The 24019-nt window shown below is 45.5% G+C and overlaps 1 protein-coding gene across 5 annotated transcripts in view; it reads left to right on the forward strand.

Annotated features, from left to right (window-relative positions):
- WDPCP (WD repeat containing planar cell polarity effector) overlaps positions 1–24019 on the forward strand; it is a 2309940-nt gene that overhangs the window by 857237 nt on the left and 1428684 nt on the right. For all 5 annotated transcript variants that reach the window (XM_085612555.1, XM_085612557.1, XM_085612554.1 and 2 more), the window contains one exon: positions 9144–9258. In XM_085612555.1, coding sequence (XP_085468681.1) covers positions 9144–9258 — 115 coding nt within the window. The remainder of the gene's footprint in view (positions 1–9143; positions 9259–24019) is intronic.

Below are 24019 nucleotides of genomic sequence, written 5' to 3' on the forward strand. Positions count from 1 at the left end.
GGCAGAAGAGACCAAGATTCAAGATGGAGCAGTAGGAGCAAAAGATGCACAATCGGAAAGTCAAGAGGAACAAAGGATTAAAAGAGGAGCAGTTAAACAGAGATAGGAGGCAGATTGAACAGATGGCACAAACAAAAAAGAGCAGTTACCGAGGCAGGGGCAGAAGGAGCAGCTAACAAGAAAAACAGCAGGAGGTGGACACCAACATGAGTCAAAAGGGCAAGGCGAGGTCAAGGTCACACTGAAGCAGAAGAGAAATACCTAGACACCTACTCTCCTTTTCCTTCTTCTCCCTTCCAGTCCACCTTCGGGTTTACCACTTCCCCATAATTTCCTTCCTGAATACCAAATCCTGAATGTATAATCCAGTACCACATTTACAAAGTGATCTTTATTACCAAATACCCTTCACATTTCAACACCTCTCCATAAAATGAGCTGCACAAATCCTATATATACCTATGCTGTACACAGACACTTACATGGGTTGGTGGTAAGTTGTAAAACCACCCCCTTGCAGAGTGCTATGTGGTGGTATTACTCAATTCCAAAGTAGCATGGTGAATACGATTAAGAACACAGGCTCACCTATGAAACCGCAACAAGAGGCATAAGAAAATATGCACTAACCTAGGACACGTCCAGGGCAAGACACACATAGGCCAGGACAAGACACACATAACGGATTGAAGGCTGAGGATCACATGACCTAATCCTCCTTAGAAGCTTCCGTTTCCGGGCTAACTAATCAGTAAGTTGCTAACACCCAAACATTACCATGGTGCACAAAGTACTGTATCATAGTAGATGACTCCGACTTCTCCAGGTGCCTTTACCTAGACAAATCATTCTATTTAACACCGTAACACATTCTTTACGAAGGGAGGTGCTTGACAATACACTGAACAGATCAAATGGTTTTCTTTTCTTCAGCTGTTCATCCCCTCTTCGTCACAGTAAAAGGGACATTGTAGCTTTCTCTCTCAGCATCAGGTAGGCCCGGCTAAAATAAACCATGTGAAATGTCATAGCCGTACAAGTTAGTACCTCTTAAGGTCATGGGTTCTAATTCAAGTGAGAATGACCAGTAGATTGATGATTGTACTGGAGAGTTTTTGGTAGACCATGTCTGGGTGCACTCTATAGTAGCCACCACGTCACCAATGTGCACTTTAAACTCCAGTCACCCTCAGCTCACCACTACTCCACCCTGGCTCCTGCACTGGTCCCTCTGTAAATGTTGCCTGCAAGCCATTTCCCTTATTTTGCTGCCTTTTGACATATGTATGTGTCATGATAGGGCATCCACAAGAAAACCTTATGATGCATACATATGTCAATAGGATAATGGCCCCATTGGCGCCTGTATTTTAAAAATGTTTTTGTGTTGCCCCCGATGGGACGCAACCTTCTCCTGGTTTTGGTGGTGGGAGGAAGGAGATTGCTGTGCCTAATCCATTGCAGGAACTGGTAAACTAGCGAATGATGCGTTAGGTTGTCAGTTTCCGGTCTCCTCATTAATATGCTTGTGACTTTACTAGTGACAACAGACACACATATATGGATTAGCCTGGGAGTTATTCCGTTGCACCTTCCAGGTCTTTGCAAGCATTGAAAATTGGGCAGGGCTACAGGAGGGACTACATATGGCTATTAGTGCCCTCTGCTCCTCCTTAGCCCTATCCACTAGCTAGATCCACTTTTTTGTTGGTGGTAGAGAGGGCAAGAGGAGCAGTCCAGCCTGTCCTATCCTCACCCCCAACACTACTCCCATCCCACCAACAGAGAAGTTGAACCAGGAGGTGGAGATTGGAAGGGGTATGGACCATGATCGTTCCTGGTCCCTTCTCTTCCAGTCTCCCACGTTGTATTTCAATGTTATACTAATCCTTCATTTTACACTGCCTCTTCATCCAAGAGAAGCATTGGGAAACGAAGAAGCTGTGTGTCTCTGCCCTAGCAAAAGCCAGACACTGTTTGGATTTGTTTAGCCTAAGAAAAAAAACAGTGTCTGAATACTTTCTGGGTCACAGATAGGCAGGCGTCTTCCCCCAGCAAGGAGCCAAATGTTATGATATACAAGATTTGGAGAGTGAATTATCGTCCAGAGGGTCTCTTTGACACACATGGTAGGCAAGTAGTTAGCAAAAGGACTGTGAATATTTGATGGCCTTAGCAAAGGGATTGGTTGTACGTTTCTTTCGGAGTTAGAGGTGATCAGCAATGAATCGTAAGGTTCCCACCTAAGCATTCAGAGAGAGGACAAAAAAACTGAAAAAGATTGGTTTCCAAGTAGAGCTATACAATATTTTGGAAGCAATAGTAAACAATGTTGCGCAGTCCAAAAAGGTCTGTTGGGGAGGTGTTTTGTTGGGCAAGAGAAGATAAAACATGAGAAAGAGTATTGAGGGGGCTATAGTACTTTAAAACATCAACCTAAATGTTCAGCCAATGTAGGAATTTCAGAATGTAGCACAAACAACTAAAGTTAGGAGCTTGAGTGATTCTAGATTGCATGAGTGCTCAGTAGCAGGTATGCCTAATATCCAAATAAATGGTGTTACAAATAATCCAATCTAGACTCAGTAAAGACCATGATGGTCGTCCGGCATGCCTCGAATTTAAGAAGATGAAGAATAGGACATTGTTTCTTCAGCATGAAGGTGGATGAGGATAGAACTGAAGAAAATATTCTTGACAGTAGGTATAAAGCAAGAGTCATCGAGGTCAGCACCCAAGCTCCTCAGTTTGAGAAGGAGTAGGACCTCTTCCAAAATTATGTGGACAAAATGTGTGTTGTCAAACAAAAACGGGAACCCAGCCATACTGAGATAAAGGGGCTAACCCTCGCTTTGGGAAACCAATAGGTTTTTTGTGTAACCCTCGCCCACCAGGGTTACCCCTTGGTGGCATGCTTCATCATCGGGTCCATCCCGTTCTGCTGCGGAACAGGGCCTGCTGCAACCTACGGACTACACTGTAGCACTTTGTTATGTATACAATGATAAAAATGGTGGTGGTTGGGAGAAGAGTGGGGGTTAGGGTGAAACTTAAAAATGCCTGGCTAGTAGGTGTAACTTATTTATTCTGACCTCTAGTTGGTATGATTAAAAAGGGGGAAACATTAGGGAACCAAGTTATAACGTACCTAGTCCCCTAACAGATCCAACATGTTTCAAGCCGTGCCCCTATTGGCTTTTCATTAGGACCTAGGGAGCGAAGCTCCCCTGTACCGCTCCTGGTATATTACAATAGACGCATGTTCATGCATGCTTATAGAAAGGTGTGTATTATTACCACTTTGTGGGAGATCACTGTCTCTGTTTCTGTAAAGATAAAAAAGGTGAGTTAGTCTTGACAGCCCTGTGGCTATATGGGTGCTCTACCCTTCGTTATCATGTACAACTTTTATATTATTATGATGAGCACTTTTTAGTGAATAGAGAAGTGATGTAAAAAACGTTGTAGGTGTGCACATCTAGTGTTGTCCCAAAAACAGAAAACACCTGTATTTTCAAGACAAGGTGACACTGCTCACGTCTACTATATCTAATAAAATGGACAAAATATAAACAAATTAAAAACACAAAATTAAGAACACACAGCAAATACATGTAATAATTTCAGATATCTTCTCATGGTTCCTCCAGGGGAGAGGGAAACCTGTAGTCACACTCTATGGGTAAAAACGGTATCCGCAAGAAAAATTATTTAGTATTACAGGCGATATCCCTGTGGCATCTATGTATTGTAGTTTTTAGACTGTCGAACCTAGAGATGTAGTAGTGATTGTTGAACTGTATGCTAATACGGGAGAACGAACCCAGTGTATCTTCTGACTCCTCCTCTTGTGTGTTGTCAAATCATAGGCTGGCCATCAGAATTTCTTTTTTTGATGGTTAATTTTAGCCAATGATGGCCCTTACAGTGGAGTAATATGGAAAGAGATTGATGTGGAAAATAGTTGTCAGCAGAAGGGGCACTCATTCTACATAGTATCGGAGTGTCATCTGCATAGCAGTAGAACTGAAAATGAAAGGACCGGATGAGCAAAGCAAGGGGTTCCACACGGATATTAGATATGAGCAGAACAGCTCACAACCCTGTGCAACCTCACAAGAAAGTTTGTAGGAAGATAGACCCAGACTAACCATCTGGGTTTAAGCCTTTTTTTAAGAAAGTGGCAGAACGACTAGCCAAGACACTTAAATCAGCAGTAGTTGCACACCGTTTGGATTTTTTCTTATTCTAAGAAAAAAATTACACTTGTCTCTCTCCTTTCTGGGGCACCGAAACACAATTCTGTGTACTAGACAGGAGATACATGTTTGGATTTTTTCTCAGCTTAAAGAATAAAATCCAATAAGCTTCTGGCCCCTTGCTCAGGCTCATAACACATGCCTGTTCCTGGTGTCTTCAGGCACCCCAGGAAATATATCTGCCGCAGATATTTCTGAAGACCGTACCCCTGGAGTAGTGCTGGTGGTGTGGCTTCCATGGATGGAACCACATGGTCTTACAAGTATTTCCTGTATGGTTCAAACATTGATAAAAAAAATATTTATTCACATTTCTATGGCAGAAAGACCTGAAATTCATGGGGAACAGCTACGCTTCCAACATGTAGTGATCCCACACTTCTCCCAATTGCTCACATATGTGGATGGGACCTATGATAACTGACAGAAACGGCCAAATCTGTGACCATGTCAAGCACCCATGTATGTGTGAAATACTTTTTTTTAATCAGCAGCACTGTGGGAATACTTGATGGTCGGACTTGTGCCATTTACCAGACGTTATGGAGTTTTCTGTAACAAAAAGTGAACATGTGTGTTTTTTTCTATTTACACATACTTTGACATTGGCAGTGAATCTTGGGTAATACAGGTGTTGGATTCATGCAAGCCACATCACTGTAGATTCCCCAGTTTCTCCAATTCTTTGAAATGTCTGGGGTTGGTAGGTTGCCCTGGGTGGCAACTGAGCCCAAGTACTGCATACATCCCTATGGAGTCTCCCACCAACCAAAACATCCCTGGTGTCTTGTACTTGGATCCCTGCCAAACGCATAGAAAACCCACACCTGTCTGATAACCCCACACTCAGATTACCGAAGGGAAACACATTTTTAGGTCAAGCCTTGGCAGGTCATATGTTCTTGTGTGAGGAAGACTGAAGGACACTTCCATGTTTTGGGAGAAATGCTTAAAATCTGGTAAACGTCTTATTTAGCACATTTTCCAGGTGAGCCAGTCGGGGCAACGTTGGTCTGGCGCCAAGGGATAGAAACCTTATGATATGTAGATGTTGAAACTATATGTTTGTGCAAGGTTTCTATACAGCCCAGGGGTGATACCTGGGAATGAAAAGATCATTATCCTAAACCATCATTTTGCTTTCAGTTGATTTCCAAATTTCACAAATGCAAGCAGACAGTTTATCATCTGTGAGCACTCCAAATCTACACAAAGCCAAATACATGTCAGATACCACTGTGCTTAGGAAATCCAGAGGAACAAAATTTGGGAGCAAGCTTTGGCACGAAAATCTTCTTGAATTAAAGACACTGGAGGGAATTACCATATTTTGGAAAAAATGCTAAAAAACTGACAATGGAAAAGTTGAGTGTGATCTCCCAGCGAATGAGCTAGCATGAGAGACGTCTGGCACCGAGCAAAAAAAAAAAGTCTGATTCGCTATTAAGGACTCGCAAAATGGAATGTATGTAGGAATCTCAAAAATAATTGCGTTCCTTAATATTCCTTAATTGCGAATCGCAAATTGAGATTCGCAATCAAGGAATACCTTCCCATTCTTTCCTATGGGGCAAGAGACCCATAGGAATGAATGGGATTTGTGCAAGCAATTTGCGAGTAACCAAGAGGTACTCGCAAATTGTGTGAGCAATTTCAAGGGTGCAAGGGTTCCAGAAGGACACCCTGTTGCACCCCTGAAATGTGCATGTGTGCACATGTGGCGCACATACATGCCCGTGTGCCACATGGCACTTTGAAAAAAGCAAAAAAGTGCTTTTTTTAAAGGAAATCGCAAAATACCACCAACTTGGAGTTGGTGGTAATTCGCGATTCCTTAAGGCAAAATCGCAATTTGCGATGCCTATTAGCATAGCATTTAGGGAGTCGCAAATTGCGATTCTCTAAATGCTTGCGCACAATAAGGAATCACAATTTTTGCGATTCCTTATTTTGCAAGAGGGTATTTGCCTACCTACATTGCTCACAGCCAAATTGCAAATTTCAGCGTTTGCGATGCAATTTGGCTTCCTACATCTGGCCCTAACTTCATAAAATGAAAATTTCTCCACGTTTTTCATTATATGTTTTGGCTGCAATGAGACGTTTACGCAGGGTTTGGGCCAATGCATAGCCCAAAATGTGCAGAAAACATCGTTTTGTGGACGCACAAAGAGGTACATGTGTTTAAACAACAGAATTTTTTTTTTTAGCTCTGGCACGAACCACCCCAAAATCTGGCAGGGATGGGCAGCCTACCGCGGCCTTTATTTGGAGCCTCCGACCCCTGTAGCAATAGTTGTAGAGAATGGAAGGAGCTTTGGTGGAAGTGTCAGAAGCGATTCGGGAGTGTCTCGATGCCGGCGGGAGAGCAGCCTTGGTACTGCTCGACCTGTCGGCTGCTTTTGATATGGTCCCCCATCCCCTACTGCTAGACAGATTGGCGGAGATTGGTGTTGTTGGCTCAGCCTGGGGCTGGATTAAGTCCTTCTTGGAGGGCCGGGTTCAGCAAGTTTGGCTACCTCCGGCGGCCTCTTCACCTCAGCGGGTCTGCACAGGGGTCCCCCAGTGTTCATCCCTTAGCCCCCTTTTGTTTAATATCTACCTCACCCCTCTCGTTATTTTGGCGGAGGGTTTGGGGGCTAAGGTGATTGCCTATGCTGATGATACTCAGCTATTGTTTACCTGGGATAAGAATGTGGCTACTGTGGCCCCCGTGCAGTCTTGTCTATCTTCGGTTTTCAAGTGGTTGGCGAAGGCCCAATTAAAATGTAACGAAGACAAGTCAGAGGTTCTTTTGTTTGGTGACTTTCCGACTGGGTTTAGAGACTCGATCTGGCCAGCTGAGTTTCCACCCCCATTGTCTAATAGCCAGATCGCAAAGAATCTGGGAGTTTGGTTTGATGGAAATCTTTCCTTCTCTAGCCAAGTTAAGAGACTTGCGGGCTGCTGCTTTGGGCTCCTCAGAGTCCTGAGAAGATTTTTTCCGCTTCTTCCGCAGGCTGCACGTGAATCTGTGGTACGTGCGTTTATTCTGTCCCGTTTGGACTACGCTAATGCGCTTTATGTGGGGATCCCAGCTTATTCCCTCAATAAACTTCAAGTGATCCAGAATGCGGCGGCCCGCCTCTTGGGTGGGATCTCGCCTAGGGAGAGTGTGCGGGGCTACCTCCGTTCCCTGCACTGGCTTCCGGTTAAGGCTCGAGTGCTGTTTAAATCTCTTACCATAGCCCATCGGGCACTACATGGTCTAGGGCCGGGCTATTTGCAGAAACGATTCTCCTTTTATGTCCCAGGGAGGACTTTGCGCTCTTCATCCCTTAGGCTGGCGAAGGTCCCTTGTTTCCAGCGGCATCGCCTGGGGGGCGCTTCCTTGGCCGTTCATGCGGCCCGTGCTTGGAATGCGCTTTCCTTGGCACTTCGCTGTGTGGAGGATCTTGCTGCTTTTAAAAAATTGCTAAAAACTCATCTTTTTATCTAAGGTCAGGTAATGCTTTGTTTTCCCTATGCTCGCGCCGGGACACTCCTAGGAGTAGCCATGCGCGTTAGAAATTCAAATAACAATGAGGGTTGATAGGGATTCTAACTTGTAAAATAGTGTATGGCTCAAGTGGGTAGGAGATATCGCGGCGCGGGAGGGTGAAAGCTGGGGAGTACACCAGCGACAGGACACATTTTGTTGTATTATTGAATGTTATTCTGTTATCGATACGTACTGGTGTATATACTACTGCCGTACATATGTACATTGCTCTGAATATGCGTGAATTCGGGCCGTAGGGCCATATGTGGCTGTCAGCATAAATAAAAATCTGTTTTGAAGAAAAAAAAAAGAAAAAACTCTGGCACAGAAGTGTGCAAATCCAACAGCAGTAAGGAGTTAAATCTGCTTCTTTATGTGATATGGTGTATTCATTAGGCTAAAAGAGATGTGAGTGTATTGACTGGAGAACAGGTGGATTGGGCATATATACTCACATTTTCAAATTCCTCAAAGGAATTTACACTGTACAAGAGGCTAGTATTATTCTGTATTGGGAGGTGATCAGAAGTTGAAGTTATAAGGTTTAACCTGAGGGCAGTGAAATGTGTTAACTGCATAACAGCAGGTGTTGTGGAAGCAAATATTGGAACCAAATCCAGAAAAATATGGTTGGCATCTGATCGCCCAGTATTGTCTTTGTTTTAAACTAGGTAGGGAAGTGGTGAAGCGTGGTACTCTCATATGTCGTCATATGCTGGCATTCTATTGCCCTGTGAATCATACCAGAATTGACTATGCTTGAGTTGAGCTATTCAAAGCTTCTGAAAGATACCGAGCACATGCCCTGATAGCGGGTGGCATCATTTGGTTACGCATGACGAAAGTGCCAAAAGTATTTACACCCTTCACTTGCTGGACAATTATGACTAGGCTTGATATTTGTAATTTCTGAGTGAAAGTACACCACGGGTAATTTGCTAATTGTTTGATATTCCTTAAATAGCAATAGCAAATCTTAACATATAATATGTGAAAGAAAAATTACACGATATTTCTATTTTTTTCCAGGCACGTTCTACGTATCGCCATTTTGTTTTGTCGTCACACCCCAAGATTATGGTAGTCTTTTTTAACCCCTTATCTGCATATGGACATTAGCCGATATAAATGCCATTTTCTTTTGTCGCCATTTAACTTCACTTCGTTTCATTGGCGCGCATCTATTTTTGCTGTTACCTATTCTCTGCATTGACTGTTTTTTTTTTTTTTAATAAACAACGTTAAAACTGTGTTTGTAATTACGTTTCAGTAGGCCTCTGCGTGGGATCAGCTGCTGCTTTAGAAAACGCCGGTTTCCGAATACTTCCTTCTGACTCTTGGCTTTTCGTGTTATTTTCTTTCAGCTCCTCTTTGGTTCAGGTGTGCTGGTGTCGTTAAGCCTCTCCGGGCCGCAGCTGGAAAAAGTGCTGATTGACAGGACCCTGGTGGGGAAGCTGGGCTCAGACACCATCAGCGATGGTAATTACACCCATGCGCAAATCAATTGCTAGATTAACAGTAGCGCGGGCGAGCTGGTGTGTCAACAGGTAGACTAATGATGGCCACCGGGGACTTGCAAACACAACAAGTAATTGCTTGTAATGCCGTTGTTACAACCCTCCGAGGCCGAGTGCACTTTCAGAACAATATTTAAGCATCAAAGTTTTCACGTTTGTCAGATGCGAGCATTTTGTAAGCTTGTGTACACATCTTCACGCGCATATCGCAGTATACATATTCAACAGGACTGTCTTTTTACTTTTGATTACAATATATGAAGATGCAAACGTATTTTGTTAATTGTTTTGAAGTGAAGTTGTTAGTTGATTGTAGGGAATGTTATGTTAAAAAGACTTATATAGTCTACCCTTGGGTTTCTTGGCGCTTGGCTGCTTTTAGTAGTATTTTATGCTAGAAAAGTCATCCCCTCTCCATTCTTTAACAAGACTGCCTCTCTTACGAATGAATGCGCAGGCAGCAGGCATGGGCGTGCCCATACCTGCTGCCTGTGATATTCACCGAGGAGTGCCCTCCCTGCTCCTCAGGGCTCACACTGCTCTCAAAATCCAAAACAGCCCTAATACAAACCTTGCTTTTTCAGCCAGAGGTGTCCATCGAATGTTATTTGCAAGTAAGTTGTATTTAAAAGCCTTGATTCCATTAAGTATTATTTGGAAACTATTCACAGGGCATCTGTAGTTCAGTGTGTCTTCCATGGCGCAGTTTCACCAAAACAACATTGTCATTTTTGACAGGTGCAGTGGAATGGGGGAGGTTTTGGGAAAGTTTTTTTTCATTTTTTTTTCTTTTTATTATTTAATTTATCTACTTTGATCTTTCCGACAACTCCTCTCTTCTGCTCTTCTAAAAGCTCTGAAAAAATGATCTGCTTTCTTAGTTTGGCATTTGTTATGTTGTTCTCAATTTAATATGCTCTCTACAAATACCTCAAAATAAAACACCACATTGCATTATTTTATTATATTAGTAAAACAACAGCAAACAATATCAAGATGTATGTTTCAAGCACATTCAATAGAATAAAGGAAGCTTTGGTTTTGATCAAATCAGAACTTCAATGGGATAATATTTTGACCGGTGAGGCCACAGATTCCATGCACCTAATATACCATAGCTCAATCACCACAGCCTTATCGCCACAAATTCCCAAGGTCAGCAATCAGTGCTTCTGCTTCAGTTTGCCCACCCCGGTCCAGTCACTGGATTCACATTTTTTCAGAGTTACGTAGTATATTATCATTCAAGTCTACCATTGAGTTGCTTAGTGATTCTTGAAAATCACACTACAAATTTGTGTTTAGCCCCAGCTTCCCCCACCCTTCCATGTTCATAGCTGTGTGTTTTTCACTCTGACGATCTAATAATCTCTCTGGACTCTTCTTCCAAAGTAGGCCTATTTCAAAGCCACTGCCTAGAGATTAATCCCCTATACCGCAATAAAACTAGTGCCAGGAACTTTTCAGCACTCTGTTTGATTGCCTTCTCTTTATCAAACCCAGGAGTAAAATTTCAGGCTCTCGTATTCCCCACCTACCTGTGAATCTCGAGAACCATTCTGTGGCTCCATGCCATTCCAGCTGTCACTATGTCAGTTCCATACACTAGTGTGTTATGTAAAAAGCTACTTCTAGTGTATGTATATCCTGGGCATGCAGTCATGGCACTGAGCAAGAGAAGCTATAGGCTGACAGGATGCCATTATTCAGTAAGAAAAGAGCACTTTTTAGTGTTTAACAGAAAGTTAATCAACCATGAATTTACCTTGTAGGAACGAGTAGAGTGACAATACATGGAAATAGCAATTGTCCATTTGACAGAAACAAAACACAATCTAAATGTCAGAACGCAGAAAATGGCTAGCGGAGTAGCTGACAAAGCACTTTTTTTAAAACCGAAGAATAATCTCTGTACTATGCACAGTGCCTTAAACAATATCCTGACCACTACCCAGAATCAGTTAGGATCTCAGAAAAAGGGTGGCACAAAAAAATATGAGAGTTCTAGCAGTTCTGCTGGCAGGCGTTTTCAGGTTTGACTGAATGCATTTTAGAAAGAAATTTAGGGGATCCGAGATATTGTGCGTTGTAGTTGTCTAATCTAGACCCAAGGATGCTCTGATTATTTATGGTTATCTTTATTACTCCGAATCCTCATCTTCACCAAAGTGCTTTGCGTCTTTAAACAGTCAGGATTTAACTGTCCTCGATCCCAATTATTTTTTGCTTTTCTTTTTCCTGATTGTCATATGGCAGGACCACTACTAAATCAGTGCCTGGGCTACTAAACAACCATGTCACTTCTGTCAAGTTGAAGAAGGAAGGAGAGGGATAGTACCCAGAAATGTGACAAAGAAGACTAGGACTGGAGTATTGAAGATTACAGATACCTAAACAGGACATTACCATCCTCATCCCTGTCCTACCAGTCTGCGTATAAACACAAGCAAAAGCATCCATGTCCGCAGGCAGTCATGCAAAAGCCACAAAGTGTAAAGACATGGTATCCAAGCATGCCAGCCTCGGACTGGCACTGCCAAATATTGAATCCTGGTATTTCAGATAAAATAACAGAAAACAAATGAATCCCATATCCCAAAGCCACAGTAGGCAGCAAAGCACAAGGAAGTGAGAGCCAAGGTTAGGGAAAAAAAGCCTATATGTAATCAGAGCATGAGGTGGGACCCCCATATGTGAGGGATGATTGGAAAAATACCGCAGCTGAGAGCGGAGTTCTCCCTCCGCGAGGAAAAAAAGTCCTGAGAAGAGACCCAAACCCAATAAGGTGGCAACCAAAGTGGAGTCCAAGCCTGCAGTTATCTGCACAATGCCATGCTTGATTCCTACATGCTAACTGGCAGATGGGACGCATGCCCAAAAAGACACATGTCAGTATATAGAAGCACAAGTCCATATCCACCAAAGGCTACTCCCACGAAGCAACAAGAGAATGTCGCATTTGGTGCCTGTTTGAGAACATACCGGGAGGTTGTGGCCTAGCCCCCTGCTGGACCCACAAATGAGAAAGAGAGCAGACAACCCTCAAGTGCACCAGGATGTATATAATCTGGGGTGCCTGACTTCCTGGACCCACAGGTGAGAACTCATTAAGCGTACAAAGCTGAGAACATCAACGTGCCGAAAACCCCTGAAGCCCATGCACTAAGGAGCATTAGAAGAAGAGACCACACAACCCTGAAGCGCACCAGGACTTATATAATCAGGAGTTGCAGTAAAAACTGTTTGCGTTCCTCTTGGACTACCCAAAACAGAAAGCCTAGCTTCTCTACCATCACATCACTAAAGAAGCCATAGAAGGTATATGCAGAGAACACTGGAAGCTGCAGCAGCAAAGGGGCAGTCTGGAACTGTTGTGTTTCGATTTAGATGCCCATACATAGGTTTCCCTAAATCATGTACTTATATAGGCACAATTCACATTGCCCCTATTTGGACATAGAATCCCCGTCCTTATTTAGGCATTTGCCATGCTATCCAAATACAGGCATGGTCACCTACATCCGTCCATCCCACGTCACAACGAGTTGTTAGAAACCAGACCCTTAAGCCATCGGGACTTTCCCTAGCTAGGATTATTGATTTCTCCAGGAACTTATCTATTATGCATGAACTACTATTCCTTAGGGGTTCATCCATGACGTCTTCCTCTGCCCGACTTTACATCAGTGCTAGCATTCCTAAGCACCTTCCAGGTATAAGTATACCTTCCCTTACTATGGCAAACCACGGCACAGCTCGGCACAACTTGACTGCACGGTTCGCCACGGCAAGTTCGGAAGAGACCATATCCCGGCCTGACGCACTGACCAGGCGCTGTCACCCCTGCTCGCAGATAATCCACCTTCCAGTGTTTTTACTCCCTTCGCGGGGTGTTAGAGTTCGAGAACCGGAAAGAGATTCCCACCTCTCTCATTCTAAAGGTATGGAGTTGACAAGAACATAGAGGGACCCTTGGCATACAAACTTAGTATATACCATACTATAAGAAACAGCACCTACTCTTACCTCGTACTACACTTAGGTTAGGTACACTGAGGTAGAACTATTTAGAAGCATCAGACGAGTATTCACTTTTTAGCCTGTGTTATTTATGTATATATATGAATATATGTCATAGCTAGTGAGTGAAGCGCTACTGTTGGTTGTTTGAACCCGATGCTTTTCATGCTGCTACGCACACTTGCACTTTAAAAATTACCACTCGCTTTTAATTTGCTTAAAACTTACTGTGTTTTAACCTGTGAATTTGACTGTGTTTTAAAACCACTGAATTGACGATTTTTCCTACATTGCTTATGTCCTCTTCCGGTGGTGTCCGTCTGTCAGAGCGGGCCCACCGTGTTTCCGGGTTAGCGCTCTAGCGCTAATTATCTTTTAGGCTTAAATATTCACCTCGGGTCGACCGCGCAGCGTGAGTGAAGCGCTACTGTTGGTTGTTTGAACCCGATGCTTTTCATGCTACTACTCACACTTGCACTTTAAAAATTGCCACTCGCTTTTAATTTGCTTAAAACTTACTGTGTTTTTAACCTGTGAATTTGACTGTGTTTTAAAACCACTGATTTGACGATTTTCCTACATTGCTTCTGTCCTCTTCCGGTGGTGTCCGTCTGTCAGAGCGGGCCCACCGTGTTTCCAGGTTAGCGCTCTAGCGCTAACTACTTTTGGGCTTAAATATTCACTCTGGGGCAACCACGCAGCATAAGTGAAGCGCTACTGTTGGTTGGTTGAACCCGATGCTTTTCAAGCTGCTACGCACACTTGCACTTTAAAAATTGCCACTCGCTTTTAATTTGCTTAAAACTTACTGTGTTTTTAACCTGTGAATTTGAGTGTGTTTTAAAACCACTGAATTGACGATTTTTCCTACATTACTTCTGTCCTCTTCCGGTGGTGTCCGTCTGTCAGAGCAGGCCCACCGTGTTTCCAGGTTAGCGCTCTAGTGCTAATTAACTTTTAGGCTTAAATATTCACTCTGGGGCGTCCGCGCGCAGCGGGCGTGCCAAAGGCAAGCCAAAGGCAAGTCGGTCTGTGCCCGTCAGCGTCCCGGAGGAGTCCGGCGCAGGAAATGCTGCCAAAGGGTTTGCAAATACTACCGTCCGACGGTTCTTCACCGCAGAGAAGCTTTGGGATCTGCGCAAGGCGGTGAGCTGCTGCTCCCCCCTGCCCCCTTACAGGGTATCTAAGGTAACACTCTGTCCTCACTGCGGCTGGGCACCAACTATTCCCTCAGAACCTATCGACAACCTTGTGACTCTGGCCTTACCAGCACTATCTAAGCCAAAAAGGGCTACGGCGGACGGCAAACTGCGTTGCTTGCTCCTTAACACTAGATCTATGCGTAAGCACGCCCTCAATATATTTGAGTTACTGGAAGAGGTCAGCCCTGATTTTCTGTTTTCAACAGAGACATGGCTCTGCGACTCTTCTAATCCTTCAGTGCCCCAGCCATTCCTAAGGGTTACCAAATGGTTAGGAAAGACCGCCCGAGTGGCAAGGGTGGAGGTTTAACCATTATTTTCAAGAGCCTTTATTCCTGCTCGCTTCGTTGCCGTTGCTGAAACCTTAGGGTTTCATCTGGTGTTATCCCCCCATCAATCCATGGCCGGCATACTTGTGTACAGACCTCCGGGCCCCCCGGGCTGTTTCATGAAGCTATTAGTAATGCTGCGGCCCCCATTGTGCTAAAACATAAACACTGTCTAATATTAGGGGACTTTAATGTCCACATGGATAAAATCAACGATCCAGATGCTACCAGCTTAACAGAGGCTCTGAATATTTTTAAACGGACTCCTTTTTTTCAGGCTCCGACCCACGAAAAGGGCCATATTCTCGACCAGGTGTACTCCACATGGGACATAGATGTCTACCCCCGACCTCTGGTGTGGTCAGACTATTTTCTCCTTGAGTTTAGAGTCCATCGAGAGTCCGCGCCCTTTAACACCCAGGGCAAGCCCCTTATGGGTAGTTTTAGACCTTATCACTGTATCACACCTGAAGCGGTGATGGGGGTTCTTGATTCCCACCCACTTGTTTTGATTGGTAATGTGGAAGACGATGAGACTGCCCTGGACAATTGGCCACTGCTCCGTGCAGCAGAGCTCGCCCCTCCCTCTTCCCGTCCTGCCCATACCTCACGAGTCTCTGGTTTACTCCTGCTCTTAAAGAAAGTAGGAGTATTTGTAAAAGACTCGAGAGAGCGTGGCGGAAAAACTTTGAGGTTAGGGAGAAAACTGTGTATAAACAAGCACTTAAGTCGCATCACAAACTTATCGTCAAGGAGAATTTTTTTTCCTCTCATCAAGAATAGAGGCAGCTGGGAATACCAATAAAGAGATTTTTAAAATAGTAAAGGAGTTCTCATCCCCCAAGGCAGTAACTAGGACATTCTCCCCCTCAGCACTTTGGGTGGGTCAGATGGCCGCTTTTTTTGCTGAAAAAATCTGAAAGATCCAGGATACATTTCCTATCGCCCTTTGGGCTAACAATGTGGACAGGGTCCCCTCCCATCCTTCCCCTCGACCCGTTGCGCCTCTCTTTACGGAGTTCCCTCCACTTCCGCTGGTAACCTCATTAGGCATCCTGAAGAATCTGAAATCTGGTGCTCCATCTGATCCCTGTCCTGCATCTATTTTGGCAGCAATAGCTTCGTCCATTAATCCCTATGTCAATCAGATATTGAATACCTCCTTGCAGCAGGGATTTGTCCCTGGCAAGTGGAAGGAAGCACACATACTTCCCCTCCTGAAAACACCCAAGATGGATCCTGAGACACCTGCTAATTATAGGCCCATATCCCTCCTGCCTTCCTTTTCCAAAGTACTGGAAAAATATGTTCACTCAGTCACCGCTTTTCTAGCCAAAGTCAATCTGGATTTCGCCCAAATTTTAATACCGAAATGGCACTCCTGGAAATTTCGGAGTCTATCAAGGACGTTTTGGACAGGGGCGGCAAGGCTATGCTGATACTATTAGATCTTTCGGCAGCCTTTGATACCGTCCCCCATAGCTGACTCCTAATGAGACTCCAGGAGTCTGGCTTTGGAGGGACGGTCCTCAAATGGTTTGCCTCTTTTGTCGGGGCGCCAACAAACTGTCTGGGCTCCCCGTTTTTCAGCACTAATCCCCCCTTTGGAGGTGGGAGTACCTCGGGGCTCGGTTCTCAGCCCTACCTTATTTAATCTGTACATGTCTCCTCTGGCTAGTCTTGCTGAGTCGCATGGAGCTAAAATAGTGTTGTATGCTGACGACACCCAATTACTTTTTACATGCGACAAAGTTTCAGAGTTTAAGGGGGAAGCTATTAAGACCTGTCTGTCGACAATGTTTTTCTGGCTCCAACAGAATCAACTCAAATGTAATTCCGACAAGTCGGAAATCATTTTCTTTGGTTGCCCATCCAACTACCTGTGGCAGAGCTGGTGGCCTCAGGATATGCACCCTCCGGCCAACGCGGTGTTGTCCGTAAAAAACCTAGGTGTAAAGCTGGACAATTCCCTGAGCATGAAGCTACAGGTTCAGACTGTGGCCGGTCAGTGCTTTGGCTTTTTGAAAATGCTTAAACAATTTCTGCCACTACTTCAGATCTCACACAGGAAAACTGTGGTCCAGGCCCTGATTGACTCTAGGCTGAACTATGTGAATATCTTTGCCTCCCAGAGTATCTGCTTACCCGCCTTCAGGTAGTGCAAAATGCTGCGGCCAGGGCTATTCTATCTCTTGGCCCCAGGACTCGGGTATCTGTTCATCTGAACTCTCTCCACTGGCTACCGATTCGTGAGAGGATACAGTTTAAGGCCCTTGTGTTGGCTTTCAAGTCCTTACATGGCTCAGGAGCCCCCTATCTGAGGAAGAGAGTTCAATTTTACCACCCGCCCCGCCCTCTTCGTTCCACTTCCTTGGCATTAGTCTGCAATCCGGTGGTGAAGCACTCCCGAATAGGAGGACGCTCCTTTCAGCTTCAAGTGGCTAAACTATGGAATAACCTACTACTTGCTCTGAGTCTACTTCAGGATCTGCTTCCCTTTAGAAAAACCTAAAGACATGGTTGTTTCAGCAATTACTTACCACTATGTTTCCTGCATATTACCCCTCCCTTTTATGTTCGTCTTCACTCACTCAACGCCGGGACACTCAGTAGAGTAGCTGTGCGCTTGATAAAACCCCTGTTAACATAACATAACATAACAAAAAAGACAATGCTATTGCAGTATTATTTCTTCTTACTGCTTACGCTGTGCATATTATATTTTGCTTACTGTCTAATGATTGAAACAGCTCATATCTCTTACACGAGAAACAAGACTGTTCAATAAATCCCTTTTATTAAAACACCCGTCTATCTATTCTTGTGTATCTCTGAAGAAACTAAGCATGCATGATTGACTGAGTGAAACTGTTATCTATTGTTTCCACGATTCTGAGACGCGTTACGATTCTAAGGGAAACAAAGTTGTCATGTTTATGAGGTTGTCAGAAACGAATCCCTTCTTGTTCATTCGAGAAGTTTCTAGTGACCTCTGAGTTAGCTGGCACACACAAGTAATTAAGTTTAATGTACTCGATAGGAGCATACTGACCGTAGTCCTATGCAAAAACTATAGTGTATATTATTCCAATGCGCAGGGCCTATAAGGGAAATAGGAACAACACTACATGGCGCCCAACGTTTGGTAAGGCACTAATTTAACGCTAGATACTGAAGTAACTCAGTCGTGCTTTTCTCAGAGACCCCTACTCATAAAACTCCATAAGACGTCTGGAGTGGGTAGGGTTAAAACCCGCCATTGCTCAGTAGGACGAGAATCCTATGTATTAGCTGTTTGGTTTGTTCAACGTTGAAGGATACAGTGTTCCAAAATATCTTGCACCTTATCTTTGTATCCTTCAAACTTGTTCTATATTTTTCATTATACAAATGTCCCATAACGGGGATACAGAGGCTGCGGCTGATCAAGTCGCAACAGCTTTTAATACTACAGGTTTAAATGAAACCGATGAGGGTGTTATAAACATCCCTCCAAACTTAAGGAGAGCCATCACTCTAAAACTTATAAAACATGGCCTAACACCAAGAGGTGGTAGAGCAGTTTTTGTGATAGAGGCACATTAATCTTTTCAGACAGAGGTATTCTATTCATGGATCACAGTCCCAGAATTAAATCCAGTAACACATGTGTTTCACTTCTTCAAAGAAGATGAACCACCTGAGGAATACATTCCCTTCGAAGATATTGAAATTCCACTCACATACCAGGAGCATCAGCTCTGGTTTCAAGCCACCCTAAAACATTACAATCACATAACCAGGCTCGGTCCACTAGGTAGACCAGGAGCAACATGGCCGATTTTAGCCGGCTACACACCTCATCCTGACATTGAAGCAATGTCAGACGATGGATTACTCACTCAAAGAGTTAATAAAAATGTACAGACAGTTAGTACAATATGTCATGCGGACTTTAACAGTCCAACCACCAATAACCATTCCAAATCAAACCTCTCACCAGGGGAATACACTAAAGATTACTCCATAGACTTTACACGCTGTCATGGGTAAAATGCCCACAAAACATGAACAAATTCCATTCTGGATAGCTCAAAAAATTACTCAAATCGAAGCAGTATTTCCTAATACTAGCCCTTATGAGAAACACAGAATCTTAATAATCTGTCTACCAATGGGGATCACACCACATCTGGAAGATTGCACCACTTGGGGCACAGTCTTTGCTGCCATCTATACTAAAACACATGGTGTTCCGTCTATTGGGGTAATACCTGATGTCCTGAAACAAATTCAAAATGATTACGGGGCAGAGCCTGCTCTGAATCTTGGTATGAAATTACTAAAGAACTTCGACCAGGTCTCAACAATAATATTATCTAATATTAAAGGGGAGGCAGCAGCAGTGGTGATCTGACAAAAATTAAGGGAATTTGATGTAACAGAACATCAACATAAACTACCCAGAATAATAGAAAAATCCTATGAAGAATTATGGAAGACAGTTTGGGTTGTAAACCGGTTAAACCACAACTGTCTGAGGGTCCTGAAAATAACTCAATTTAACACAACCCTACAACTTCTAAAAGGAAGTGGGAAAATAACAAACAACATTCAAAAGAGAAACGTTCTCAATCCCAAGGTAGGTCTCCTCAAAAGGAGCCCTCTGACAGGAGGTATAACCTCAGGAATAGGGATAATTTGAAAAAACCTGAAAGGTATCAAGATACTGATACACGTTCCTCTCGTACCTTTCAGACATCTTCCAAGACATCCGAAAGAGGAGGACGGTCAGATCACAAAGAAGAACGCGTGAAGTCCAGAGACGATCAACACGTTCAGAAAAACAAACCAAAACCTCAATTCACTAAGAAAAAGGTAGCAGGTCTGAAGATCAGACATGCTGAGAATTCTGAGAACACAACTCAAGAACCGAGAATGGGCTCAGACAATGCTGGACAGTGCAGCAGAAGTAGCAATAGTGCGCCAGAACCTGAAGGAACTTCTGGAGATAGTGGACTTGAATGAGTACATCACAGTTGAGACTGTAGACACCGGGGTTAGTTCTCCACAAAAGTTATATGAAATAACACTCCGGATGGAGGGAGATATACCAAGAAAAGTGAAAGCACTCTTTTGGGAAACACTTTCAAGGGGTTATGACATACTTCTAGCAGAACAAGACTGGCCACCAAAATTTGTCAGGGAGTGCCCACATGGCGAAGAGATCATTATGCCAGCCTTCTCCAACCATGTTCCTATGAATTTAAAATATACTTATGCCAGGAAATGGGCAGTTGCCCAGGCCCCAGCATGATACAAAAATCATGTAGGATGGGATGAGGACTCACCTCACCATAAAATCCAATTAAAATGTCAACCTACTGCACAAAGACAGTACCCGATTAAGCAAGAAGCTAAAAAACAGGTTAGGGAGATCTTAGATCAACTTGAATACCAAGGGGTGATACCAAGGGGTGATTGAAACATGCACCTCATCAATTAACAATCCTTTGTTTCCTGTTTCCAAACCAGACAACACGTATCGTCTAGTTTTGGATTACAGACACCTGAACACTTGTTCTAAAACTTTTGCAGTGCAAAATGCACACAGTACAGCACTAATGAATAACATTGTGCGTAAAAAATATAAAACCACATTGGATATTTCAAATGGTGTCTTTTGTCAAAACATAGCACCTGAAAGTAGGTACTTGACAGCTTTCTCAATAATGGGGACCCAGCGACTCCCACAAAGGTTCAAGAACAGCCCGGGGTTATTCTCAGCAAGAGTAACAGAGTTACTAGAAATTTATGATGACGAGGCATTGTCATACGATGATATCCATCTGACAGACGATGACCTGGACAGGCACTTGAACAGGGTAAATACCATTATACTGGGCTTTGCCTCTGAGGGCTACAAATTCAATTAAAAAAAATCAAGAATTGCCCATCTCAGGGGAGGAGCCTAGCGCGCAACCAAGATGGCCGCATAGGTGCGAGGCTCCCGAGGACCTCCGCGACCTCCTACATCTATCCTGTCTTTCTCCTGATTTGGTTGAGGGGACTTTGTTGGTGACACTGAGCCGAGGTGGTGCCTGTTTTCCGTCTTTGAATTGGACCCTGGGAACGGTGGTGGGCATCGCTTGAAGTTTGCGGCCCGCTTCACTTCTGACCCCGGACTCGAGTTGAGGGGTGACCCGGTGGCAAAGTGAACAACAACGGCACGACGGACCTGGAGGGGTGCGTACCCCACACTTTCGCTTTCGCTTTTGAGCCTGCTCGCCTTCCTCGCTTTCGCAGCTTAGGCGCTTCCGCGAGGTGTGGTGGTTGGCCTGCTGGGGACACTGCCTATGCTGCCGGGACCCGGTCTATCTTTCGGAGGCGACCGCTGGGGCCTTCGTGATTGACGGTTTGCCCGCCGCTTCTGACTCGTGGGGCACAGCCTGCAGTGGGATGGCGACGAAGCAGGATGGAGAGAGGCTGAAGGCCAAGTCGACCCGGCGCGGGGCCCCTACCCAGGCTAACGTAATGGACCGCTATACCTTGCCGAGGGGGTCTCCTGGCGGGTCGCATAAGTCTCCGGAGCGATCTGCAGATGCCCCGGATTTACCATCGGACCTGACCCTGCAGGATATCATGGGCGCCATAGCGGAGGTGAAGGCCGCGGTGGGCCACCAGCTCGACACCTTGTCGCAAAAACTCGACGCGGTCCTGATTGATGTCAACCTCGTCAGGGCCGATCTCTCGAAAACAAATGAGAGGGTTGATTCTTTGGCCCTTACCGCGTCGAGTCTGACGGTTGATGTGGCTGCTCTCCAAACGGAGATGCGTCGGCTCCAGCAGGCCAGTACTCTCGTTGAACGGCGCCTGGAGGACTCCGAGAGTAGGGCCCGGCGGAATAATGTTCGCCTTATCGGAGTGCCTGAGGGGTTGGAGGATTCGGCTGCGGATCTCTATGTGGAGGATTTGATCTCCAACCGACTGAAGCCTAGGGGATTGAGCAACTTTTTTGCGGTGGAAAGGGCCCACAGGGTTCCTGGTGGCAAGCCGAAGGTCGGAGCTCCCCCGCGGCCTCTCATTGCCCGTATTTTTAACTTTCGGGACAGAGATGCGATCCTGCAGGCTTCTAGAGTGCAAGGGCCGCTCAAGCTCGAGAACACCGAGGTGAATTTCTATCCGGACTTTACACAGGCGGTCCAGAAACAGAGACTGGGATTCATGGGCGTTAAACGGCGGCTCCGCCAGATGAACTTAAAGTACGCCATGCTCTTCCCGGCCAAGCTGCGGGTGGAGTTCGAGGGCCGCTCTCATTTCTTTGACCGCCCGGAGACGGTGGGAGATTGGCTGGACACTTTGCCGGGGACACCTGATCGAGGGGGGCCAGGGGCCGCGGGTGGCGAGTGCCCACCGGACCGGGCCTAGTGTGTTGACCTTGATACTAACCTTTGATGGTGCCGCCTTTTTATTGGGCTCAGGGTCTACTTGAATATTCTCCTTTTCTCCCCCCTGCCTGGAGGTAGTGGTGAGTCTAAAGGGGGTTCTCTTTCCTCCTCCGGGGGTCTCTTTTGTAGTTTAGTTTATGCGAGGGCGACAGGCACACTGCAAGTTGGGGGGGCTTTTTGGGCTCACGCAGGGGTGCAGGGAGGGGGGAGTTTTACTTGGTATGTTGGGTTGGGGTTGGGTTTTGTTTGTTTGTATCGCAAGGCAGGAGTATTGTTGTTCTATGATCCATGTGCTCTCCGGGGGGGGGCTGATTGGTGCTGGCTGTGATGGGGGGTAGGGGACTGAGACTTCTTTCTTGGAATGTCAACGGATTGGGGGACAGGATAAAGCGTGGGGTGGTCCTGCAGTTTTTAAAACGGATCTCTCCCGACATTGTGTTCCTGCAGGAAACACACCTCATTGGTAATTCCTTCCGTGCCATGAATAGGCGGGGCTTTCGCCTCTTGGCTCACTCGGGATTCACTTCTGGCTCGAGGGGTGTAGGCATACTGGTTAGAACCTCTCTTCCATTGGAGGTTGATGAGGTGCTCCATGATGACAGGGGGCGCTACACGGCACTTGTGGGCAGATGGGAGGGTAAAGTGCTTGTGTTGGTATCTGTGTATGTCCCGCCGGGTTTGCAGACGACTACTTTTGCGGACCTGGGGCGCTTTCTCCTTGGGCTGCCGGAGGGGGTACTAGTGGTGGGAGGGGACTTTAATGCAGTGGTTTCAGGGGCCGAGGATCGTTACCCTCCGCGGGACCTCCCCCGGGCTCAAACCTGGTTAGCTGGCCTTTTGGACACCCTGGGTTTAGTGGATTGCTGAAGGCTAAAACATCCTGCACAGACACAGTACACCTTCCACTCGGGGGCCCATGGTAGCCTTTCGAGACTTGATTATGTTCTAATGCCATCGGCCCAGGCGGGGAGGATCGGGGAGGTGCCCCATCTTGCCCGGGGAATTTCAGATCACTCCCCCCTTTTGTTACACTTTGATATTGTCCTGGGTGCGGAGGGGAGGGTGGTCCCGATTAACTCCTGGTACCTGCGTAATCCCACTATTCATGCAGCCCTGATTAAATCTCTTGAGCGATACTTCAAAGACAATGTGGGATCGGTGTCATCTGCTGTCTCCCTATGGGAGGCTTTTAAAACGGTGCTTCGAGGAGAGGCCCTGTCCCTCATCTCCAACTCCAAGAGGTGCGAGCGGGAGGAGGTGGTTCGTATTGAGTCCGAGATCTCTGAGCTGGAGGGTGAATTGGATGGTTGTGTTACGGAAGACAAACTGCATGTTCTTGGCCTCAAGCAAGCGGATTACAAGGCTCTGGTCACTGAAGCTGCCAAGAGTATGAGTAGGGAGCAACAGGGGCGTTTGTATGACATGGGTGACAAGGCTGGGAAGCTGATCGCGTGGCTGGATAAAAAGGAGAGAGCGAGTCGTGTGGTGCCGCAGGTTGAGAGAGTGGATGGTGTGTGTGTTACAGATCCCGTAGAAATTGTTGACTGCTTTGCGGTGTACTCCCCGGTCTCCGATCGCCCGGAGGAGGATTCCCGCATTATGCTCAGGGACATTGTGTTGCCGTCCCTTTCGGACGATGATAAATTGTTGATGGACGCGCCTCCGACGTCTGAGGAGATCGCCCTGGCCATACGGTCAGTTGCCTCCGCCAAGGCCATGGGTCCTAATGGCCTCCCCATCGAACT

Source organism: Triturus cristatus, chromosome 6, assembly GCF_964204655.1.
Source record: "Triturus cristatus chromosome 6, aTriCri1.1, whole genome shotgun sequence".
NCBI lineage: Eukaryota > Metazoa > Chordata > Amphibia > Caudata > Salamandridae > Triturus > Triturus cristatus.